The sequence below is a fragment of the Lissotriton vulgaris genome, chromosome 1_1, assembly GCF_964263255.1.
Source record: "Lissotriton vulgaris chromosome 1_1, aLisVul1.2, whole genome shotgun sequence".
Lineage (NCBI taxonomy): Eukaryota > Metazoa > Chordata > Amphibia > Caudata > Salamandridae > Lissotriton > Lissotriton vulgaris.
Genome location: NC_141685.1, coordinates 1,673,003,862 through 1,673,023,075, shown reverse-complemented (window position 1 = coordinate 1,673,023,075; position 19,214 = coordinate 1,673,003,862). Strand labels below are relative to the sequence as shown.

General features: G+C 48.7%; 1 protein-coding gene across 1 annotated transcript in view; it reads left to right on the top strand.

Annotated features, from left to right (window-relative positions):
* LRGUK (leucine rich repeats and guanylate kinase domain containing) overlaps positions 1-19,214 on the top strand; it is a 390,949-nt gene that overhangs the window by 321,687 nt on the left and 50,048 nt on the right. Inside the window, exon 15 of the mRNA XM_086918919.1 lies at positions 17,747-17,863. Coding sequence (XP_086775045.1) covers positions 17,747-17,863 — 117 coding nt within the window. The remainder of the gene's footprint in view (positions 1-17,746; positions 17,864-19,214) is intronic.

Sequence of the window (19,214 nt, the reverse complement as noted above, 5' to 3'; positions counted from 1 at the left end):
CGTGTCTTGCAACTTTGAGGCTTCGAGCCCTCGGCAAATTACAATACTGGTTTAGGTGACTGAGTGTATGAAAAACTAAGACCGAACTCGCACTAAAATCACAAAGCTGGTCAGCTGCAGCCACTAACACCTCATCAGCAGGAACACAGTTTCACCGTTTGGCTCTCAACACGCCAGCAAAAACTCTTCATTTCTGCTTGCAGAAGCTGCCCCTGGAGCCTGTCACACCCTGCCATGCACAGCGCCCTGCATACCAAACCTCTCCATTAGTCCCCAATAGACATTTCGGGAACCATGAAAGAAGTCAGGAATATTGCCAGAAGCAGGGAAGAGCTGTGCTCCCCAACAGAGCAGGGTAAGAGATAGCAGAGTAGACTCTACCCTGGTGTCCACACCCCTCTCTCCTGTGCCTGCCTAGCTGCTGCTGCCGCTTCCTGCATATTTCCTCTCCCTTCCATCCTTGTGCCTCAGTTTTTTCTTTCTTTTTGGGAGGGCGTGTGAGAGAGCCCCTCCTTGCTTTAAAATACACAAAAAGACGAAAACAAATCTTAAACAAATATTGAACGAGAGCAAAATTAAGTTTTGCCTCTTCTTCCAGTTTTTGTTTTCTTTTTTGCCCCAGAGGGGCCAGTTTGTCTGCGCGTGATTGGGATGCGAGGAATGTTTTAAGATTTGTGTGTGTTGAGCCGTCACAGTGTAGGCTTGCAGGGTAAAGAGTCACATCTGTGTGTGACACTGAGCCAATCCGACAAACCCTGCCCTGGAGAGACAGAAAAACAAACATTGAAAATGCAATAGGTCTCGCCTTTGATTAAGTTAAAGCCATTTGCTTTGCTAATGGTATTGTATAGCAAAGCAAATGGCTTTAACTTAATAAAAGCGAGACCTATTGCATTTTGAATACTTGTTATAATAAGCCATGAGGACGGAAGACAAGGACTCTTTCCAATCTGCATCTAGAATTGGCCCTTTTCCCAGTCTAATCCTACATCTAACAAATGGGATAGTCTTTCTTAACGTTCCTGCACAGACTGATCATTTAAGTCTCTTATAGTTTCATCACACTTTGTTATTGCAGCTTCTTCTAGCGCTGGACACAAAATGCTGAATTTAATGCATTAGTGGAGTGGAGGCTTGTCCCTTAGATAAAAGAGAGTGACATAGGTCAGCAGTTTTGAGCCTTTCTTTCCTCACCACTTCCTAGATCTTAAAATGTGTGTGTGTGTGTTTGGGTGCAAGGAATAGAGATTGTTTAGGTCGAGCCTAGCGCAGAGCGCATGCATTGCTCTAGGAGATAACCTTTAGGAATCGATCTGCACTTTTCAGAAACTCATGCATGCCATGGCATCCACCTTGCGGGAGCGAGCAGCGGCACGCAGGGACCATCTGTTTGTAATTAGTGTGGCTGCGCTTGTTCTAACAGAGGCAGATATGCTCTAATACTGCACACTAAACTTCTTCTCTTGACCTATAGATTAAAGTAGGCCTGAATTGTAATGCCGAGAGAATTTATTCTGCCATTTATATTTGGCACAAAGAAATAAACAGCTTTAAGCAAAACGAGGCTCAGTTTAGAGCAGGAAGTCTTGTATCAGAGAAAGCCCGTTCCTCTGGAGGGTGAGTGTGCTGTGTGTCTGGGCAGGGGAGAGAGCGCTGCAGAGTTCAGCCTGCTGTCGGCTTGTAGGGAATTCCTGCCCTTAGCCTCGATGACATCAGGCAGAGGAAGTGGCACTCTCCTCTGTGCCAAAGTAATTAACTGCAGCGGGACTCCCGCATTCTGCGGACGTGCAGTTGTCTGTTCCAATCTCCCGCGGGTTCCCACTGGCTTCAGTCCGGACCGGAGAAAGGGCCAGGAAGCTGGAAAACGTTTTGCTTTCACCTAAGAGACAGTAAGGGGCTCGAGGAAAAAGCACTAACCTAATGTCCCTTTCAGTAAACTGTAAGAGGGGTGCTTATTGACTTTTGGTTGATGAAAGTTTTGCAGATCCTGCTTGTGGCTCGCATCAGCTTTTGGGACGCAGGGTATCGTAGAGCGCGTCTATTTTTTAAGTCAAGAGTTCTTAAAACCAAATGTGGCTGCAGGTGGGCGAGCCAGGGTCGAGCCAGTTGCTTGCTTCTGACTCCGCTAGAGGCCTCTTGCAACCTCGAGCCTAAAACGACTTGAACTGTTGTGGGACAGAGCTTTTGTGGAATGCTCTTTGGCTTACTGGCTACAAATACCCACCATGAAACATTGGAAATGAGCTACAAATCAGGTTGCAAATTATGTAAATCTGCAAATCTCCCTGTGTCAGAGAAAAGTGTAAAGTTTAATTTTTTGTTTGTTGATATGCGCCCAAATTATGTCGGGAAAGGTTCGCCATATGTGACACTGCTTAAAATAAAATGCTGATTCTGCCTGTTACCCACTCTATAGTCTCCGCTTCCAAGAATTATGGAGAAAGCATTAACTTCTGATTTCAGATAGAGATACCATCAATGGCTAAACTGCCTACTGTGAAAGTGGAAAATCTGGGCTCGACCCTAGCTTTCCTACTTGCCTAATTGTGTGATCCTAGGCAAATACTTTCACAGGGCATCCTTTTTGTTCATCATCATATATCGGAGCACCTTTAAATACATGAGTTCAGGATGTGCACAAATATCTCAGTTGTGTTTGATTTAATAATATATAAACTATTTGCTAAACTATAATGTTGCTTTGTGTATAATAGGAACCTAAGCCACATATAGGGTACACATGACAACTGACTTGCTTCTCAGCTATCTCATTGTCATCACGGCGGAGGGCAGAAATGTTTCTCACCTTCTATTTAAAAACTATCACTTTCAATAAATGCTTCTGGCTTTGGGACAATATAAGTGTTTAGCCATGCAACAGTTGATGTTGTTGCACCAAGGATATTGTGCTGGATAACAAAACACTTAAGTCCCAAAGGCGAGAACTATTTGCTATGCCAGTGCTTTTTTTAAAATGGGCATCCTTTTACCCAAATTAATTATCCTAATCTGATCGCCAAGCTCAGCGCTGCAACTGGGATTATTATCGATGGATGGAATCCAATAATTTTTAGTGGTTCTTTCGAAGAACAAATTATATGCAATTCTCCATTTAATATATATATATATATATATATATATATATATATATATATATATATATATATATATATATATATATATATATATATATATACATATATATATATATGGTGTGTTCCTTTTGGGGACCAGTTGTGAGCTCGTAGACTCATTCCATTCATATCAATTTAATCTTGTAACATGCAGATGTAGGACAGAAAGGGGAATTGGTCCGGCTTAAAGCCCAATGTGGCATATTTGCCCAAGCAGGCGAGGGTAAGGTAAGCCCTTTCTTTTATAGTTGTAAATGTTGCCTGTGCCAAGAAATTAGGAAAATGATCTAAAGTTATACATATATATATATATATATATATATATATATATATATATATATATATATATATATATATATATATATATATATACACCTGCTCAAACCCCTCAGCTCAACAAGGAGTGAGCCGATGCATGGTGGTAGGTCCCAACACTGACTTTCCTCAGCTACTTGTCGGCTCATCACAGCTTTCTAAACCAGATACACTCAGAGTCAAAGAAATACGGAAAGTCGACTTCTAGGCGCTGAGAGCATAGAGAATGATAAAAATGCAAAAGCTTGCACACAAGCACACTCAACATGGAGAGGGGCACAAGCATGACTGCCCACTTTTACAGCAGTCAAGCATAGAAAGTGAGCTCCCTTGCGTTAAATACTGGACTGGGAGATAAAACTTGAAATAATTAAGTGGACCACGATGTACGCAAAGCAGCTATCTCCGTGAGGATGGACTCTTCGTAAGCAAGTATAGCCGTCATGTAGTCTTAACATGTCATTTGATTCCTGCAACAATATACTCTCCTCCCATCTTGCCTGAGCTACAACTCTCCAGCGAAATTTCCATCATAAAAACACATTAGTGTTCATGGCCATTTCACAGGCAACGTTAAATAGCTTCTTGCTAGTGGGGATTCTTTGGATCATTTAAACACCTATCACTTAGGTTTTCCTCAAGCCACCTTCGAAATTTATTTATTCTATGTTGTACAGAAATAATGGGCCCTTTGGGTCCCCTTTTTGATGTATTTTTTTGTTTTACTTCACAGGTGTTTGCCCTTTGCAGACTTTAAGTACTCAATATATGTCTTACTGAATGGTTGTGTGAAGCTGGCAAAATGTGCTCATAAAGGGAGTTGCAAAAGATGTACTGATTGTGTTTCTATGACTTTTTTTTTGTTTTAAATCTTTTTATTGAAGTTTCAACAAGACAGACATAGGACACGTCAACAATACAGGCGTGCATGCAATCGCCCGGCAAACTGTAGCTATCCCACCCTCCCCAAATGGCGGGGCCCAGTGGTGCTGCGTAGAATGTGTCCATGGGTGCCGGGGAGGCCCAGTGGGCGAAGCAAAGCTCCGATCCGGTCCTATGAACATCCAACCATCCCTCCCCCTCCCCGCCCCCACCCCCATCCCACCCGCAACTCCCCTTCCCCGGTGTGGCAAGTGCAGTGACATCAGTTTTCATGAGGCCCGTTGGATATGCAGGACTTAGTTGGGTGATCTGGGTTCCCCCCGAAAGTCTTCTGGGAGCCGGAGCACCCTGAGGTATTTTGGGCAGGTTATTTCGTTAAATTCCTCCGATAGGAGAGAGACGAGGGGCTGCCATGTCTCGAGGAACGCGTCTCTAGTTTGAGTGAGGGAGGCCTGTATTTTCTCCATTCCCATAATATACCATAGGCGGTGGAGCCATCCCGTGTGAGTAGGCTTCCTAGAGGTGCCCCACAGAGAAAGTATGTGTTGGGCGGCTGCCCCCATCGCTAGTCCCATCTGTCTTCCCCTGATCGATTTGAGTGTAAATGTGATAGCATTGGGAAGGCCAAGAAGCGTGTATGCCGGAAACCGGGGAATGTCCGTGTCAAAGTGTGTGTCAAAGCTCTTGAGCACCTCCTCCCAGTACCCCTGAACCTCTGGGCATTCCCATAGGATGTGAGTTAGTGTCCCCTGCTGTCCGCAACCCCTCCAGCACCCTGGGTCCCTGCGCGGATTGCTGTGATGAAGCCGCGCTGGTGTAAGGTGCCAGTAGTACGCTATTTTCACCGCCGCCTCCTTACTGGCTACATTGCGGGCAGTATGGTGAGCCCTGAAGTATATGTCCTGCCATTCCTTGTCTGTGAAGGAGCGTCCTAGTTCGCGCTCCCATCTATTCTGTCCCGCCGACCGCGCAGCGGGGGGAGGCGGCCCGAGCATCGTGTAGAGGTCAGTGATTGCGTGTTTGTCATTTGTTTTCGTGTGGAGCCATCTCTCGTAGGCTGTTAGGGGTCTTCTCACGTGAGATAACACTTCCCTCTCCGTGAGCCAGTGTCTGATCTGGAAGTATTGGAAGCGTTGGATCTGTGGGAGTGTGTAGCCGACTTGCAAAGTGCGCATCTGCATAAAGCCCGTAGGGTCGAAGAGGTCACCAGCCGCCTTGCATTCAGAGTCCTGCCACTGCGGGAACGACCCAGGGGTCAATCCGGGGGGACGCTGGATTCCCAAACAAAGGGGACATAGGGACGGAAACGTGGTAAGGCCCTTCGGGACCGCTACTCTGTCCCAGACCTGCATAACTGTTCGCGTGATGGACGATTTCCGGAGGTATGAAGGCCTGTCTCTGCGTCTCAGGAATGGGACTTTCCATAGGGACATCTGGCCCATGGCCCGGTCCTGAAACAACCACCGCTTCTCCGACTCGGGTCTACTCCATTCCAGGAGATAGCGGATTTGCGCCGCTTGGAAGTAGCGACGCAGGTCAGGGACCCCGAATCCGCCCTCCGCTGTGGTCCGCGTGTTTAGGTCTCTCCGCAAGCGCGGGCGCTTACCAGCCCACACAAAGTGTTTGATGGCGTCCTGTAACTGCTTTAGCACGCCGAGTGGGGGAGTGACCGGAATGGTTTGGAACAGGTACAAGACCTTAGGTAGTAGGGTCATTTTTATCGCCGCTCCTCGTCCCAACCAAGAAAGTGGCTGACGACTCCATCTTGCCAGATCCCCTTTCAGGGCCGTCAGTAGAGCTGTATAGTTGTGCTCGACCGTTTGGGTTGTACTCGGGGTCAGGGAGATGCCTAGGTAGGGTATGGTCAGCTGAACTTGGAGGTCCCCGTATGTCTGGTGGCCTCGCCTTGCCGCCTTCAAGTTCCGACCTAGGGGCAGGACTAGGGATTTCTCCACGTTCATTTTGAACCCCAAGACATTCCCGAAGCTCGCTATCTCCGAAAGCAAAGCCGGTACCGACGTCTGGGGGTTCTCCAGGGCCGCTAGGATGTCGTCCGCGTACAGACTTATGGTCTGTGGTTCTCCACCAAAATCGGATGCCTGTAATGGACTTGTTGTCCCGGATTCGCTGGGCTAGTGGTTCAATATAGAGAGCGAATAGCAGGGGCGAAAGAGGACACCCCTGCCTGGTTCCTCGTCGGATGTCCAGAGGCCTCGAGCGTACCCCATTGACTATGACCTTGGCCTGTGGGGCGGCATAGCAGCCAGCGACCCATGTGCGGAACCGGTCCCCGAACCCATAGCGCTCCAAGACTGCGTCTAGATATCCCCAGTCCACCCTGTCGAACGCCTTCTCGGCATCCACAGAGAGTAGGACCGCGTCGGAGTCATTGTAGTGGGCCTTATCAATGACATGGAGCAGGCGCTTGGTATTGTCTGCACACTGCCTGTTGGGGATAAATCCAGCCTGGTCCGGTTCAATGATGCCTGGCAGGCACGGGCCCAGTCTAGCCGCCAGCACGCCCGTGAACAGTTTTAGGTCGAGGTTGAGGAGGGAGATGGGTCTGTACGCCTTACATTGGGACGGGTCTTTGCCCGGCTTGGGGAGGACCACGATGTCAGCTTCCAGCATGTCTTGTGGGATGGAGCTTCTGCCCTGGAAGGAGTTGAAAAGCCTCGTTAATACTGGTGCGATTTGGGGGCAGAAAGCCTTGTAGAAGCTTGCCGAAAAGCCGTCCGGGCCCGGGGCCTTCAGAGGCTTGAGACGCCCGATCGCGGAGACAACCTCCTCGATTCGGATGGGGGCATCGAGGGAGGCCCTGGTGGGTTCATCTAGGGGCGTTATCTCCGTGGCTTGGAGGTAGGTGTCAACAAAAACCCCCCCAGCTGGCGGCTCCGCCGTATATAGCGAGGCATAAAACTCGCGGAAGGCTTCCGCTATGTGGTCATCTTCTTGGACGACCGTCCCATCCTGGGCACGGATGGAGGAGACCTTCGCCCGCAGGGTCTTAGCTTTAAGGCAGCTCGCCAGCAGGCGACCTGTTTTATCACCGCCCACATAGTAAGTGTGGCGTAGTCTCAGGGCCGCGTACTCCGCCCTATCTAAGTCCAAGCTGGCAAGTTGGGCCCTGACCGCCTTAAGCTGCCTCCATATCCTGGGGGCCCCGGTCCGACTGTGGGCTTGCTCGAGTTCAAGCGCCTGAGCGGATAAGGATTGTCTCTTTTCTTTTTGTCCCTTGGCTTCCGCCGCGGCTACCGAGATCAGTTCCCCCCTCGCTACCGCTTTAAGCGCCCCCACACCGCGGCTAGGGAGACCTCAGGGGTGTCGTTGGTCTGCAGATAATCCGCGATGCGGTCCCGAAGCCGCTGCATCACCCCCTCATGTTGCAGGAGTGCATCATTGAGGCGCCATCTGCCTTTCCTTTGCGCGACTCTAGGGGCATGCATGTGCACCACGAGCGCATCATGGTCTGACAACGCCGCCGGGAGCACCTCCACATCCTCTATCAAGGGAGACACGTCCGCGGTACCAAAAAAGTGGTCGATGCGTGCGTAAGTTCGGTGCACATGGGAGTAAAAAGTGTATCCTGGGGCAGCGGGATGATGTTTGCGCCACAGGTCCACGAACCCCTCCTCCGACAGCCATTGACTCCCCTCCCGTGTGATCGCCCCGGCAAACCCCTGTCGGTGGCCGGATCGGTCTGTAGTGGGGTCCATCACTAGGTTTGTGTCCCCGCCCACTAATATGGTTTTAGTGTTAGGTTGCAGTGCGTCTGCCAATGCCCCCCTAAGGAATGGTTCTTGCCTGGTGTTTGGAGCATAGAGAGAGCCTATAACCATGTCCAACCCCCCTATATGGACAGTGTGGGCTAGAAATCTCCCTTTAATTTCAGCTACCTTATCGCCGACCGTCCCCCTAAAGTGGCGCGCTACCAGCAATGCCACCCCTGCTTTCTTCTCCAGGGTTGAGGAGTAGTGCTGAATCGGAAAAACCCTTGAGCGCATCCTGTGCCAATCTTTGGAAAGTAGGTGAGTTTCTTGGAGCAGACAGATTTCCGCTCCGGAATTTTCTAAGAAGGACAGGACGGCCCTGCGCTTAACGGGGTTATTAAGCCCCTTCACATTTAAGGTGAGAACCTTCAGGGTAGGGCTAGCCATTCATGAGGGTGTGTAAGCAGCGCAACCTATCTGACTCAACCGGGGCCTACCAGGTCCCCGTGTCGGCCCATCTCTATTCCCAAATACCACACCGGGAGGGTCCAGATGTCGTGTTCCCCATCCCCCCCTGACCCCAACTTCCCCAACTGTCCCCCTTCCAACCCTCTCCTCCCCCCCAACTCCCAACCCTCCCTCCCCTCCCCCCTGAACTCCCCCCAACACAACTTCCAAAGTCTCGGGCCTATCGGGACAGAGTCCAGGTCCGTAGATCATCATAGAAAGTGAGGGCATGGTGGCGGCCAACTCTCCGGCCCCCCGACCCCTCACCCCCGAGGAGAAAGGCTAATGAGGGCAATCTCCCGTGACCGAGACATCAATGTTTGGCGGTAGTATTGTCTGCCACCTCCTGTACTGCCACCTCTCGCTCCTGGGCGGCCAGGAGAGGATCCGGTCTCCGAAAGGGTCTAGGGGATCGTCGTCTCCGCACCGTCTGCCAGCCGCCCCCGGACCTCTGGCTGGCACCATCTGTAGAGCTGGGATGGGGGGTCTCACCCGTGGCGTCATCCTCCGGCGGGTCAATGTCTAGCACAGCACAAGTGTCCTGGAGGGAACGAAGCTGATGTAGAGACCCCTTCCACTTAAAGATGAGGCGGAACGGGTGGCCCCAGGTGTAGGGCACGCCTTTGTCTCTTAGGAAATCAGTCACCACTTTGAAGGAGCGTCTCTTCTTCAGGGTGATGGCGGAGAGGTCCTGAAAGAGGGCCACTTGGACCCCTCGGAAGGTGATCGGTTGTCGCACTCGGGCCTCTCGCAAGATTCTCTCTTTCAGAAGGAAGTCCGGGAGAAAGGCCAGAATATCCGGCGAGGGGGCCGGCGCCCGGCGTTCCGGGCCGACCCTGTGAGCACGATCAATCCGGATTTCAAAATCGCTTAATTCCCCAAGGATCTCCCGGAATAGGTCCTGCAGATACGCCGTGACGCTGTTCCCCTCTGATTTCGATGGAACCCCTCGGACCCTGATGTTGTTCCGTCGGGAACGGTTCTCAAGATCCTCCGAGTGGGCCTGGAGTTCCACTTGCTGATCTTGCAGGCGTATGATTTCCTGTTGTAGCCATTCCACCTCCATGCTGCGGGACTGGTCTGCCTCTTCCATTGCCGCCACCCGCTCTCCCAGGCCATCCACGTCTCTGCGCAGCTCCTTCTGCTCCCCTGCGAGCTCCTGTTTTAGGGTCTGAAAGTCCTCCCTCAGGGTGTTGAAGAGGGAGGCAGGAAGGCCTTTGTGATGGGTGTCGCGTCGTCGTCCGTGGTCGAGGCGGTAGCCGGTGTTTTTGGGGGCGATTGCGCCGGGGTTTTCTCAGTTTTGGCGACATTTTTGTGGAGTAAGTCCGAAATTGTGCGGTTGCCCTTGCGCCCCGTGTTGGCCATGGTGGTGATCGGGCAGGGGTGGCGAAAGTGAGGGGTCTCCGCTCCTTGGCCGCCAAAAGCTGCAGGCAGCTCGGATCCAGTTGCGTCGGGCTTCCCGGGAGGGGCACGCTCGGCCCGGACGCTCAGAGGCCTCTGTGTAGGTCGGGGGTGGGAACCCTGCGTTTGTCAACCCCGATGTGGGTCTCAGGGCTTTCCACCGAGCGCTCTCCGATCTCAGGGACCGTGTCCGCAGCCCCGGAACTCGCTGTGCTGGGCCAACCGTTGCGGGCCTTAGGGAGAGCTTGTCTGGTGCAAGTGGTCAGCGGGAACGACTCTCTAAGTCTGGCCTCCTCGCAACTCTTGGCGAACTGCCATGTATGTCCCGCTCTCGGTTCTTGGGGCTATTGTACATAGGGCTCGCGTGGGCCATCCGGCGGGAGCGGCGCGTCCGGGTCCGCGGCCAGTAAGCCAGTTGGCGCAGTCGCCCGCGTGACCCCCGGATCGATGGCGCCGCCCCAACACAGGTACAGACTCAGGGGCAATTAGCAGCAGCTCCCAAGTGCCAGGCGCCGCTGCAGTTCTGTTCCGCCTTGTGCACGCCCCGGGCCCGGTCTTCCCAGTTCTTCTCCGCTGTCCCTCCTCACCCCCCTCCACACCTTACCGGGTGAGCTGCTCGTCGCCGGAGGGGGGGGGGTCGCCGCCACCGTCTCCGCTGCTGGGCCGTCGCTCCCGGCGGCCGCACTTCCACTTATGCTCCGGGCCTGGACTAGGCCCAAAGCCGGGGGCTCAGTTGCCTCGAAGGGCCGCCGTACCCCTCGGCCCTCGGGTGAGGCACTGCTGGGCCGCTCTGCATACGCCCGGCCCGGTCTCCGCTCCGCCCCCGGTCCGGGGGCCGCTGCCGATCCTCTGCTTCCCCTCACCGCAGCCTCCAGCCAGGTCGCTCTCTCGGCCGCCGGAGCTCAGGAAGCTCCGCAGGCGCCGGCCGCCTCTCTCCACACACCCTCAGCCTTGTGTCTCCGGAGGCCGGTTCCCGGTCCCGCCGTACTCCGCCAGTGGTGCCTTCAAACCGACACCTGTGCGGCACCGGGTGGTCTGGCTCGCTCTGGGGTGCCGAGCTATCGAGGAGAAGGGGAGAGAACCCGCCATAGAGCCGAGTTTTAGGGCTTAGGGCCGGGGAGCCTCCGAGAGTGCGTCCGCTCAGGCCACCATCTTAGCCACGCCCCCCTTTCTATGACTTTTTGAATGATTTGATCATGATGGAGATGGAAGCAGTAACTCACAAAGATAACTTAATGTTGGATCTGTAGATGAATGTTGGTTGATTGGATAGGACCTCCAATATCTGAAAACCCATTGGTGGGATAGGACTCAGCTTACCTTTAAAAACAAGAGGAACTGGGACATAGATTTGTTTCAGCTGATTGAATGGTTGAGGGTTCAGATCGAATTGCGCGTTGTCCAACAGCAGCTTACACATATATATTGACCTCATAGCATTACCATAAATTTATTACAGCCATTTTGTTGATGTTTTGGGTAATAGATTGCATGCCTTCTTTACTCTTTTAGTGGTGGCATGCATTATGGTTGCAAATTTATGAAACCTCATCTTATTAGGATACAACATGATCTTGAGATGGACTTTAGCATTTCAAAATAATATTATAGTTCTGAATAACTTACCAGTTGTTCCAGGAAGTACCAATAAGCCATTGTTCTTCCATGAGTTTTTTTTAAATTTAACTTTTTGTTTTAAATGTTATTAACATGTAACAGTGCAGTGTTTACATGTTGATGAAAAGTTAAATACAACAGTGAATACACCAAAGGTTCAACCACCTGGTACTGGAAGTCCTGGCACATATACATTTACAATTCTGCATCTCAGTTGGTGGACTATAGGTCTCCTTAGCCACTAGAAAGTACCATCATCCCCTTCTCCCTCTGTATCTCTATGATCTGTGCCCCTTGAGTGAATACTTGTGTCGGAGTCTGTTGAGGCCCCAGAGTCTGGATCTCAAAGCTTATCTGAAAGGGCCCGCCATGTGTGCAAGGCGTCTTCGAGTTTGTCATCCCTTCTACTTTGTCTCATTTGTGTGTCCTAGGGCTAGGGCCCACTCAGCCAAGTCTCGATGCCAGAGTGTCTCTGTCATTGTTCTTCCATGTGTTGATGGTGTATACATTTTTGGTGCTTATGAATGGTAAGAAGACATCCAAATTTAGCATGCCGTTGTCAGTACTAAAGGTGTTTAAATTTGCAGGATTGAAAAGAATTTTGTTAAAAAATATATTGCACTTGAGAATATTTGAAGAAGTCTGTTGTTCATATCTGGATATTTTCAGAGGGAGAATGTATATTCTAAACTTTTCTTTAGAGAATTAATGAGTTTTTGTATAAACTTTTGTGTTTGGATTGTTTGAAAATGTTATGTTTGAATATTCCAATTCGGATTTTGTATAATTTACCTTTCTCTGTAAATTTGTTTTTATTGATTTCAAAGATTTTTATAGCACATGGTCACCCAAGGTATATATGCACTTTACAATTAAACAATAACATAGCGTGACACAGGGTCCTACAAAGAACTGTGTATGCATAGAATATACAGATTATGGCAATGGGGAGGAGGAAGGGCGGGGGAAGGGAGTAGAAAAGAGAGGAAGGAGAGGGGAGGACTTGCAGAGGGAGTAGTGGAGAAGGGAGGAGGAGGAAAGGAAGATCTGGAAGGGGGAGAAGGAGACAGAAGAGAAAGTGATTACAGGTGCAAGGGCAGAGTAAGGGTGGCAATAACAATTACTTCACCAACATATCAGACAAAGAGGAGTGATTAGGAATGAGCCTGCTAGAGGGATTATTGGGTATGGTATATTTGTGTGGCATGTTTTAATTTTTAAGTGCACTTGTATTATTTGCTTGATATTTACTAAAATTCATAAATATGAAAAGATGAAATATTAAGCGAAATTGTAATACAACCATGGACAAGTTTATTTCAAATATAAAAGACCCATGTTATTCTTGAACTCACATGTCATGAATATAGCAACACATTATTAACCATTCAAATTGATTCTACTGTAACAATGCCCTTCTTTTTTAAGAATTTACCCAACCAGAACTTAACAGCATTGCCGGAGGCCGCAACTACCATCTATAAAGATAACTTATTACACCATGTGACGGTTGTCACTGTGACAAATGTCATTGATTGCTCCAGCAAAAATATTATATACGATGTTTTAATTTACATTTCTCATAGTCTTGCTGTACTATGAAATCCACAACTCGAAATCACACACTGGATCACATGACAATTGCCAAATATTTTGTATGTTTTAATAGAATTCTTTGACGCTTTTTTTTTTATTTGAACATTTTCGACAGTCTTGTCTTTCATAACAGAGACATGTTGAGTATAAAAAACACAAGTGGTTTGTTGGCGGGATAATGAGGAAGTAGAGAAGATAGAAAATAAAGCGAGAGTGGATAGAGCGCTGAATGCATATTACATTCATGGGGGTCATGCAGATTTTCCATAGGGATGATGTTTATCTTTATCTTGAAATGTGTATCGCTGTAAGAGCCCAAGGGCCAGATCACAAAACATTTTTGGCTGGCACTGTTATATTTCGTTGCTGGTAAGTAAGTGCTTGCTGTGAACAACGTTTACCACTGTATTGAGAAACATATTTGTTTAGGCAGTAATGTATGGTTGGATAAAAAAATATTTGTGCAGATCTGTTGTGGTATTTTACTGCAGTGTTTTGTCATGGTTGTTTTGGGTGATTTATTGTGCGGTGCTCTTATTTTGCTTTGTGATATGGTATTGTGTTCTGGTGTCTACTTTGGATGTCAACAAATGATGATACATTTCCAGGATAAAACTCCACAATTCTTTAAAAGGTCCAGTGACAACAACTATTTTCCATTGTCTAAGATGGCAAAATACTGCCCCTCTGGTTGGTCAGCTATTTACGACACCAGTCAACTCAAACCTGTGGTGGAGACATATCTTAAATTAGCAACTCATGCGCTCACTTGGTGTTGTACGGCCAAATCAATTTTTACCTGCTGTGTCCTCTGCCTGATTTAATTTTCTTTCCTCTCTGAGGTTTTTTGTTTCTGCCGTTTTTATTTTATGACTGCTGGTTATGTCTTTCTATTATGATGTGTCTCTAGTTTGTTTGTCTTCTTTTACCATTCATTCTGCATGTAACTCCTGTGGCGATTGGTCAGCCAAGCTCCAGCACACTTGAAATCTATTTCCAGATGTTGATATATTTTTCTTGATATTTAAAGTTTTTCTTCACTTTCATCATTGCTGTTCCTTTCCATTAACAAATTATTATACATATGGGTTGTGGTTGGAAATAAGTAGTGGACTGTGGATCCAATAAATCTGAATAGCACTTCCGGCTTAGCCCTCTAATACAGTGTGTGCTCATAGACGAGGTTTACATTGTCTCCTTGGACCACAGTTCCCCTCTCTGCCACAACAGAGAGCTCTAAATTTCCAGTATTGAATGCTATACAAACAAGCATTTGCAATGCAATCGGTCTTGCCTTTGGGACCTCAAAAGTATTTCGCCATGCGGCACAATATCCTGGGTGTTATATATGTTGCTCTCATTTAGCCATGCACAATGCCCAGTACGTGTTACACTAATGCTGCTAAGGTTTCAAATTGCTATGTGTGATATTTTCATAATTTCTCTGTAACTATGAGTGACATTTTAACGACTATGAGTGACATTTTCTCGCAAGCAAAATCAAACAACGAAGGCAAGGGAATGATATAAACATCAGAAACTACACAAATTTGAGCATAGTTGCTAATGTTTCAGATTTCCTATGCGTGACATTTTCATAGATTTAGTGGATTTATGAGAGCCATCCAACGACTAAATGTGTGACATTTAGAGTTTCTAGCGACCAAAATCATGCAATGAAGTCCATGGAAACATCCTTCACCTTTTTTGTTTTTTTAAATAAAGTTGTTCTGTGATTAAAATTGCATAACTTATTCTGCATGCTACCCATCTTATCATTAGCCTGTGGGTCTATGCAAAGACATATATGAATAAAGAATATTGGTGTAAAACATCCTTGTTGCTTTACAAACAGTGCATTTGAAGCTGGCAGCCGAGTGGGGCTCTTTAGGCAGATGTGTTAGATACATCCAAGCATAGACAAGCGAATGCACAACAGCCTGCTGCTTACAATATTAAGCGGGAAAGTCAATTAAGTCTGTGAAGTCCGAAATGCACCTCATCGTTAAAGATGCCTTTGTCAAACGTCTACAGTGGAAAGGCTGCTTCCACCTCTAAAGGGAGGCCATCTTCCCAGCAATAAGGAGACTGCTCTTGGGCAACGGTTATTTCAAGTTCCAACGCACCGGTCTAAATCTTCATTGACAGGTGTGAGGGAAAAGTGATATTTTTTCCAGTTTTATATACCAAGCACTCTGCCAAGACAATTAAGGCTACTTACATGAGCACTAAATTACATTACACAAGGTCAGATTCGTAATTTTTTAAGCACGGGGAGATTTAGTGATCTGCTCAGAATCCCAGGATGTTGAGCAGGCGCCGGGACTCGAGCCGGGTTCCCAGTTCCAAAGTTGGCGGATCTGCATCTTCTCTCCAAGTGCATTCTGTTGAGGTTGGTGTTCAAATATTTTACTATGATGTATCAATAACTACATTAAAAAACGGTATCATCCGTCTCTTAAAATACAATATATTTTCTGCAAGTCTGCATGCTTTGGTATACTTGCCATCTGTCTCAATTCAACTGAACAACGCCCTGATTGAACAAGCACCGACTAATAACGAGGCGTGGAACGCAGGCGAGAGAGGCGGGCTCTACTTTGATAGGCAGGAGCCTGCGAAGTTCTAGGAGATTCCCTGCCTCTGTAGCAGGCTAGCGTTGACGTAGCTCGTCCGGAGCGCGGCACCTTGGAGGCAGAGGGAGCCCAGAAGAAAGCAGGGATTCCGGGAGTGATGGGGTTCCCGGGAGGCATAACGGTGAGGTAGCAGCGCAGCGAGAAAAGAGCCCGGTGAGTGGGGGGATGTGTGTGCGCGTGTGTGGATGTAGCTGTGTGTGTGCGTGTGTGTAGCTGTGCATGTGTATATGTGCGGCTGTGTGTCTGTTAGCTGTGCGTGTGTATATATGTGGGGCTGTGTGTCTGTGTGCGTGCGTCCTGATGCATTGTGCCTGCGTGTGTGCGTGGGTGTATGTGTGTGTGTGCGTATGTGTGAGTGTGGCTGTGTGTGCGCGCGATTGAGAGAGGCGAGAGGCTGACTTACTGTGAATGTGAGACAGGAGATGTGCACGGCGCCGGGCTGGGCGTGCGCGCCCACGAGGTGAAATCGCCGAGGGAAAGCGCGTGCCCATCCCCTGTCCAACATTCCCGGCAAGTCGGCAACAATAGGTCTTTCGCTAGACGCGAGACCTAAAAATGAAAATGTACATGTTAATTTACTTGAGTTTATACAGTGCACATCTGCCAGTATAGCTTTGCTGTCTGAAAGGGGCATTTCCAGAGGGCTATGAGTTGAAATTAGCATGCTGTAATCTCCCCTCTTCCATATCAGTGTACTTGGGCCCTTTCCTTGTTTTTCCGGCTTTCCCTGTCTCAATGTTTGGTTCTGAGGGCGCCAGTGTCGACCTATCAGTCTAGTACCCATCTCTTCCGCTTTCAGTACCACTGTCTGTCTGTCCCACTGATTTTAACTTGTGTCCCATCATGTTTTGCTCTAGTGTCTGTGTTTCTCTGCCCCATTTTCTCTGTTCCCATGTAGGTAAATGGAGACATTTTGGCCATGAATGCATACAGTGCAGCACACAATGTTGCTGCACTGCATGAAAGGGAGAGAGCAGAAATGCTCCAGATTTACAAAAACATGGAGCATTTCTGCATTCTCTTTGTGCTGGCACACTGCGTGCTGCCTAGCACCAACACAGGCACACGTGCACCACAGTGCAAGAGCTGCCTGCTTTACAGGCAGGCTGCACGAAAACTGTCCTTGTGGGGAATTTCCTCTTGCTATGTGGAATGCATCACACATAGAAATGGGAAGTAACCAAGATAAAATAAAGATATTTCTCCTTGTTACACCTCCCTATGTGAAGTGAAGCATTTTGGCGGAATCCCAGGCTTACAGCTCTAGTGAATCTGGGAATGTGCCAAAATCCATGGGTGGATGCATGGATATGCCCACGCTCCACCCATGCAACGCCTCCCAGAAACAGTGTAACGTAATGCAGCTCAGGGGGCTGCATTATGTAAATTTTTCTTTACATAGCCATGCAAAGGTGGCGCAAATCGCTCTTTGTGTGGATTACTAAATCCCAGTTCAGGACGTGCGTTGCCTTTTGTCACACAAGGACAACTCAAGTCCTTAGTAAATATGGGCCTTAGAACCTAGGTAGAAGTATTTTAAAACTCCAAAACTGATTTTTTTTAACCTGGAGCTCCACTAGCGGTTGATTAAAATGTCATGCAATGTGAGAAATCATGAATGTGTATGTGATCAAACATATTAGTGCGCATTCTGTAACTTTTTTCTTTTTTGACGGCTCCTCTAATTATTTGTTGAAATATATAATTTTTGGGGGGAATTTCAGCGACATTGAGTTTATCATGATGGTGGTGTTCTGCATTTTGGTTTTTTTCTTCAAAATGATGATATGAGTCCATGTCAGCGGATATTTCCTTGCCATTTGTTTTCAAATGCCTGCATTCCTTAGCCCAGCACCTAAAGTCCAAGATCAACCGAATACTTATGTCTCCCGAGCCTAAAAGATCATGTCATGAATATTAATACTGTCTTATTCCCTTCCCTTTGCAGATGACATTGATGACGCGTACAAAAAGTTGAGTCTGCTTGTGAAAGAATACCTCGGCTTGACAGAGGCCATAGATTCCAGCACCCTACAGCGGCAATCCTTGGAATGCCCAATACCAGGTACATGGATTCTTTTGGAGCTAGTAGCATAGTAGAACTATTTTTACATTTTAGGAGTATGGGTAATGATGTATTTCATGATAATTTCACTGCAAGACACTCTAAGGCAGGAGCGGAGAGGCTTGGTACCGCCGGAGTGTGCCCCCCATCACGAGTGAACGAAGATACAGGGATAACCACGGCTGAGCCCCAGCACACCGGATTCATCCCGATACTAGCGTGCGCAGATACGTGCATCAATGGAAACATTTGGCAGGTACGGGCAATTCAGTGCTTTACAAAATGGCGGGCGGAGCGGCCGGTGATACCCAGGAGAAGAGCCGGCTGCCAAGAGCATTTGAGCAGAGCTGAGACCCCGTCCTTCGTAATACTTTGCGGAGAACCAGGAGCATCCAGATTATCAAGCGCACAGTGTGAGGGTACCGGGCATGGAATTGCTGCCTACGCCACGCATTGCCATTAGTGAACCTCCGGCGGCGGAAGAGAGAACAGGGGGAGCATTCCACCCGGCACTGTTTATGGGGACAACCTAACATCTCACCCCACCGGACCGCAGCAAGAAGAAAAGTACCTTGAACCGCACAGGGCTACATGGGCTGTCCCATGAGTTTACACCAGCGGGGCAGAGGGTGGTTTTGAACCCTCTGGAATCCGGCTTTTCACAGTAGAAAAGGCTGCAGTAAGCACCCAAGCCCGCCTGACCCTAAGATGGCACCTGGGCAGAATTAATCATGCCCAACATGTCGATGAGGCCGTTCCTCGAGGGGGCAAACTCCAGGCCACGGTCAGCAGGAGAGCTAAGTAGCGGTGGGCAGTGTCCACGCTGCACAGAGGTCATGAGTGCAACAGCACCTGGAGTGGACACCGACCAGACCTCACGCATATCCCCCACCTTCCACCCCCATCCGGCTTACCCTCCAGGTCAGGAAGGAGATCTAGTGGTGGTGCTCGGACAAAGACCTAAGAGTCCAGTCCACAACTATAGCGATCTCTTTTAAAAGATGACTCTAACCTTTAGTGCCTCCCAGTAATTCACTGGATGCTGTTGATGGACCTATGACGATGCCCCCCGGGCGGATATCTAAACTGTTTGTACCTACTGCGGAGCCTGAGCAACCTTTACTGATGCCCGGTGGAGCTGTCCTATGCAGCTATAGGGGAGTCTGGCTCTGGTTCAACCCCTTGGCTGTCACCTACCCAGCCGGTCATCTGACATTGTTTTCCTCATCTCCTTGTCTGTGTTTCCTTCCCTCCCCCTCCTCCCTCTGTGATTCTTTGATTCTACTGATGTAACTATGTAAGCTGCTGATCCTTATGTAAAGCGCTCTAATACCTCCGGGTCTAGCCAGCG